The sequence below is a fragment of the Sinocyclocheilus grahami genome, unplaced genomic scaffold (assembly GCF_001515645.1).
Source record: "Sinocyclocheilus grahami isolate Dianchi unplaced genomic scaffold, SAMN03320097.WGS_v1.1 scaffold376.1, whole genome shotgun sequence".
In the NCBI taxonomy this organism is placed as follows: domain Eukaryota; kingdom Metazoa; phylum Chordata; class Actinopteri; order Cypriniformes; family Cyprinidae; genus Sinocyclocheilus; species Sinocyclocheilus grahami.
Genome location: NW_015505555.1, coordinates 342668 through 348970, shown reverse-complemented (window position 1 = coordinate 348970; position 6303 = coordinate 342668). Strand labels below are relative to the sequence as shown.

Sequence of the window (6303 nt, the reverse complement as noted above, 5' to 3'; positions counted from 1 at the left end):
TCTATCTATCTATCATCTGACTATCTATCTATCTATCTATCATCTGACTATCTATCTATCTATCTATCATCTGACTATCTATCTATCTATCTATCATCTGACTATCTATCTATCTATCTATCATCTGACTATCTATCTATCTATCTATCATCTGACTATCTATCTATCTATCTATCATCTGACTATCTATCTATCTATCTATCATCTGACTATCTATCTATCTATCTATCATCTGACTATCTATCTATCTATCGATAATCTGACTATTTATCTATCTATCTATCTATCTATCTATCTATCTATCTATCTATCTATCTATCTATCTATCTATCTATCTATCTATCATCTGACTATCAATCATCTGACTATCTATCTATCTATCTATCATCTGACTATCAATCATCTGACTATCTATCTATCTATCTATCATCTGACTATCTATCTATCTATCTCTCTATCTATCTATCATCTATCTATCTATCTATCTATCTATCTATCTATCTATCTATCTATCTATCATCTGACTATCTATCATCTGACTATCTATCTATCTATCTATCATCTGACTATATATCTATCTATCTATCTATCTATCTATCTATCTATCTATCTATCTATCTATCTATCTTTCTATCTATCTATCGAACTTTCTATTCATCAAACAAACCTTAAAAAACAAACAAAAAAGGAAAAAACATCTCAGTTTAAACAAACATATGAAGCAGCACAACTGTTTTCAACATTGATAATAATCAGAAATGTTTCTTGAGTAGTGAATCAGTATATTAGAATGATTTCAGAAGGATCATGTGACTGAAGACTGAAGTAATGATAATGAAAATTCAGCTTTGATCACAGGAATAAATTAGGACTTAAAATTTAAATAGAAAACAGTTATTTTAAACAGTAATAATATTTCACAATATTATTGTTTTCATTGTATTTTTAATCAAATAAATGTGTGAGCACAAGAGAAAAAAGTTAAAACTAAATTAATTAATTAATGACAAATAACAAAATGGAACAACAACAAACAAAATTGCATTAAAATAATGTTTTTTAATATTAAAAAATATTAAAACATTTACTCATTCTATTTGACTATTTTCTTTATTTCTACATACTGTATGCATGATCTTAATATGTTTTCATGCATCTGATTTCAAAACTGATAGGAAAATAACGATTATAAATTGCAACTGCACTACATTTGTCCTACAACATCAGTTAAATGTCTAAATAATTAATAACTGCATCACAAATGCCTGCTTTCTGTGCAAAACACCTGCTCCAGAACTTCAGATACATGGTGCACAGGGTTTCGATTCGAATCCCGTACAGTGTTTATTTTTAAAGGTATTCATGTTATATCTCAAGCCCCTAAAGTGGGACTTTTCTGCTGGACTGCATGTGGCATCACTTACGCAGCTGGACAGGAAGCCATCCATCAGCAGAGGACCACAGAGAGGAAGTCAGTCGCCCGAGTCCAGATCCACAGGTTAGTATTCGTCTTGCATTTGGGAATCCGCGCCTTGGTGCTTCTCAAATTCAGCCCACTTCTGATTCTGTATCCCTTGACTTTACGATCACAACGTTGGGCGTCCCATTGGTTGGATGCCCTCCTTTGGGTCACGGAAACATCTGGACCTACTTTTATCAAGCTTGGCCAGTGGGCCAGCACCAGACGGGACATCTTATAGGCTATAATATAGGGACAAGACCACAGGAAGCAGATGAGTCCTCTGCACAATGTGACTTTGCTGCAGCCAGGAATTGAACTGCTGGTTTCGTCTGGCCAAAGGAGAACTGGCCCCCCGACTGAGCCTGGTTTCTCCCAAGGTTTTTTCTCCATTCTGTCACCGATGGAGTTTTGGTTCCTTGCCGCTGTCGCCTCTGGCTTGCTTAGTTGGGGACACTTCATTTCCAGCGATATTGTTGACTTGATTGCAAAGATACTATTTAAACTGAACTGAGCTGGATGATAACATCACTGAATTGAACTTTAACTGAAAAATGAGTGTTTACTATTGTCATTTTGCATTATTGACACACTATTTTCCTAATTAAGGCTGTTCAGTTGTTTTGACACAATCTGTATTGTTAAAAGCGCTATATAAATAAAGGTGACTTGACTTGACTTGACTATAATTTCTTGACCGGATCATGCTGAATGTGCGATTTTCCATCCCTGAGTTTATCAAGTTTAATTATGTGTTATGTTCATCAGATGGCATGAAAGATCTTCTGATGTAGCTCTCATCTTCTCAAGATTTCCTTTTCGTCGTCCATGTTTATATAGTATGACTGTGCTATTCAACCTCTGCAGGTGATTTGCTCAGAAATGGCTTGCAATAATTCCGTTGTGTATTTTGCACACCTTTGTCTGAATTAAACTAACGATCTATAGTTTGAGAGAGACTTTTGTGTATCAAGTTATTACTTGTTTATGATGTTCATAATGTGCATGCAGATTTACCTACCATTGATCATTCTAATAAAGTAATCTTCCAGAATTCTCAATATGTCTACTATATAGTGGCTGTAAACACATAATGGACTTTATAACGGTATTTTTAGATCATCATGTAAGCCTTTACCACTGGAAATAATTTCTGTGCTGGAGTGAGTTTTATATATGTGGAATCACGTGGTGACGAACGTCGCGGTGTTGCCATAGTGACAGAAGCGTCCGCCGGAAGTGAGGAGGAAGGGAGCGCGATGGCGGACGACGCGATGAAAACAGTGAGAAATTATGTTTATTTTCATTAAAACACAAAAACGCGTGCTATTTAACACCTTTGATATGAACAGAGATCTTCTTTATGATAGTCTGTAACCGCTGTTCTTCGGTATTGTGTTGTTTAGTTGCTCGTCAGATTAAATATATCTGCAAAGAGAAAACAATCGGACAGATTTGAATAACAAAGGTATATTTTATTCATATTTCGTTTAATCTTGAACAGCAAAGCCTGTCAAAGAAAGATTAAAAATTAGCTTTACATAAAGAAAATCAAGTTTATATTAGGACCATTAAGATGTCTTGTAATTGTTCATGACACATATATTGTCATCACTGTAATAAAAGTAAATTGATGCAATGTAAATTATTTATAAATCATGGTGGCATTTGTTAAATGTGTTCATTCTGAATTTAATACAAAAATATTAGTTTATAATTCGCTTCTTATGATCATTTCTTCAGATAATTAGTTTATGATTATTGCAAAATATTAAAATGCATAATATTAATCAGCATTTATTTCTCAAAGGCACAACAGTAAGGTGATTTCTGCTCCTAAATAAATAATAAATACAATAAACAGAAAGAGAATTCATGTAAAAGGAAGAATTAAAGAGGAAAAGGTATATGAATATGTAAATATAAATACAAAAAATGGGCTAATGTTCATTGCAGCACACAGAATTTGATTAATATATGACCTTTTTTCCTTGTGTAGGATGTGCAGCTGCCTGTAGCCACAGACCTCAAGAAACCTCGTCCAAAGAAAGGTCAGAATCTCCGGAGTCTATATATATATTAATCATTTAAAGAATTAAAAAATGCAGTTTTGAATTATAAAGTACTGCAAAACCAAACAAGCATTTTCACGGTTCACATCGGTGTATCCGTTCATCCTGTGGGTGGCGCTGTATGCCTTTATTTTCCCCTTCGGCCCCATTTTTCAGTGAAGAGGATTATGGCTCAGAGGGAAAAGTCTGTCCAGGAATAGAACGGATTGAGATCAGATTTTGCCAGGGGGCTTGTAAGCAAGAGGAGAAAGATGCAGACGCTTCATGTTGCAGTGGACAGGCTCCTTTTGTTCTGGGGCCCGCTGGATTCGGGACGAGGAGTCTTGTGTGGCCCCCCACTGCGAGAAGAGTCCGCTGCGGCTCACAGCAAGCCCGTCTGCCCTCTATATCCAAAATAGAAGCTGTTTTCTGCAGATTTTCAATGCTGCCTTTGATATTTGCATTTTCATGATTAGACCAGTTAATGTCCTACACAAGATGAAACATCTCTTTAATCTCTGGCCTAAAAAGTTTCTGAACTGTTGAGTCAAACTTTGTCCTTGCGTTACATACGAAATATCAAAGCAAGTGTCTTTTATTGTAAAGAATGTTGCACAATCAAACTTTACAAGCAAAACATTTGACAGATTGTCAGGTTTGAAATGTTAAAACCAGCTGATTCAAACACATTTATGAACATTATAACATCCTGCAGCATTTGCAATGACATTCAGACATGTCTAGGCTCTTTTGTGCACCACTATACATTGTTGCATACGTATATACATTCATCTCTGTATGTTTTTCTTCTGTCTGCAGCTCCTGAGCTTCCGATTCTGGAGAGGAGAAACTGGCTTATACATCTGCATTATATCCGCAAAGATTATGAGACCTGCAAGGTGAAGCCAGAGAATCTACAGAGAGAGTTTAATTGCTGTAGAATACTCTTAATAATGTTAAATGATTTGTGTATCTTCTGTTTTCAGGCCGTTATTAAAGAACAGCTGCATGAAACCCAAGGCATGTGTGAATATGCTGTGTATGTGCAAGGTCAGTGTAAACTACACAGTAAACCGAGTCTTAAAAGTGTAAATGTATTAAATTACTCTAAAGTGGTCAGACTGAGTTGGTCTCAGACGTGCAAAATGGCATAATCGAATGCTGCATCTACGTAGTTTTTGAATGTCAATATGCATGAATTACCCAATGTGTATCTTCTGTTTTCAGGCCGTTATTAAAGAACAGCTGCATGAAACCCAAGGCATGTGTGAATATGCTGTGTATGTGCAAGGTCAGTGTAAACTACACAGTAAACCGAGTCTTAAAAGTGTAAATGTATTAAATTACTCTAAAGTGGTCAAACTGAGTTGGTCTCAGACGTGCAAAATGGCATAATCGAATGCTGCATCTACGTAGTTTTTGAATGTCAATATGCATGAATTACCCAGAATTACAATTGCAAAAATGGCCAAGATACTAAAAATATTATAATGTGTGTGATAATTGGACACTACTCACTGAACATGCAGCTTAATGAAGTCATGTGACATATTGTAGTAGTGCTTGTAGTAGTGCTACATACTGTAGTATTTGTACTGTGTAGTATACAAGTGTTTAAAGTCACTGTTTTACATCAGGGTTATTAAAGTTAACTGCAACTGAAAACATTAAAAAAAAAACATTTTAATTGAGTGAAATAGAATTATCGATATATATATATATATATACACAAACTTCATTTTCAGCGAGTTGCCAAGGCAACATTTCTCATTTTCATTTAGTTTAAACGGAAGTACTAAAATAACTAAAACTAAAATCTGAAATTAATAAATAAAAAATTATAGACTTAGTAAAAAAAACTAAAAAATATTTAAAAATGAATAAAAAGCCAAATAAAATGACAAAAAATGAAAAAGAAAAAATGAAAACTTTAATATTAAAGTGAAAACAAAATTATAAAAATAAAATAATAACATTGCCCATAGCCGCAGACATGTAGTGCCATTGCGTTTCGGGCGTCCCGAGTTCGAGTCCCGACTCGTGGACCTTTCCCGATCACACCCCCCCTCTCTCTTTCCCACTTTGCTTCCTGTCAACTTACTGTCCTATCTAAATAAAGGCATAAAGCACCAAAAATAAATCTTAAAAAGAACTGTAATAGTATATCGATGATACTCAACACTTTTCACATACAGATTTAAACAGTAGTATGCAGTATAATGTGCAGTGTGCAGTACACTAGTGCTCTTTTCCCAGTTTATCCTGGTGAATACCTGCTCTGTATTTGTGTGTGCAGCTCTGATCATGCGGTTAGAGGGGAAGATCCAGCAGTCTCTGGAGTTGTTCCAGAGTTGTGCCATCCTCAACCCCAAAAGCTCAGACAACCTCAAGCAAGTGGCTCGATCCCTGTAAGCAGCAGCCCAAACACACACCACCATTGTTTAAAATCTCAAAAACACCTCTCTCTGTATTTATGTGGTGTGTCTGTTTAACCTGGTCTGGATCTGTGTAAACTGAATGGAAAATTAAGATATGTGTTGTTTTATGAACTGTTTACTCTGTGTTTAGTTTCCTGTTAGGGAAGCACAAAGCCGCTATCGAGGTTTATAATGAAGCAGCACGTCTCAATCAGAAAGACTGGGTAAGTACACTTCCTCTGTCCTGAGTGCTGTCTGATGAGTGTGTAATTAAAGGGTTAGTTCACCCAAAAAGTAATAAACTCTAATTATTTGCACACTCTTGTGTTGTTCCAAACCCATATGTGCAAATATTTTATATGACAGTATATATATA

The 6303-nt window shown here is 35.3% G+C and overlaps 1 protein-coding gene across 1 annotated transcript in view; it reads left to right on the top strand.

Moving 5' to 3' along the window:
* Positions 1-2670: 2670 nt before the first annotated feature.
* Positions 2671-6303, top strand: part of LOC107549580 (Bardet-Biedl syndrome 4 protein) — a 10356-nt gene continuing 6723 nt past the window's right edge. The window contains exons 1-6 of the mRNA XM_016230725.1: positions 2671-2742; positions 3459-3510; positions 4330-4409; positions 4497-4560; positions 5807-5918; positions 6079-6151. Of these exons, the coding sequence (XP_016086211.1) occupies positions 2719-2742; positions 3459-3510; positions 4330-4409; positions 4497-4560; positions 5807-5918; positions 6079-6151 (405 nt within the window). The 5' untranslated portion in view covers positions 2671-2718. The remainder of the gene's footprint in view (positions 2743-3458; positions 3511-4329; positions 4410-4496; positions 4561-5806; positions 5919-6078; positions 6152-6303) is intronic.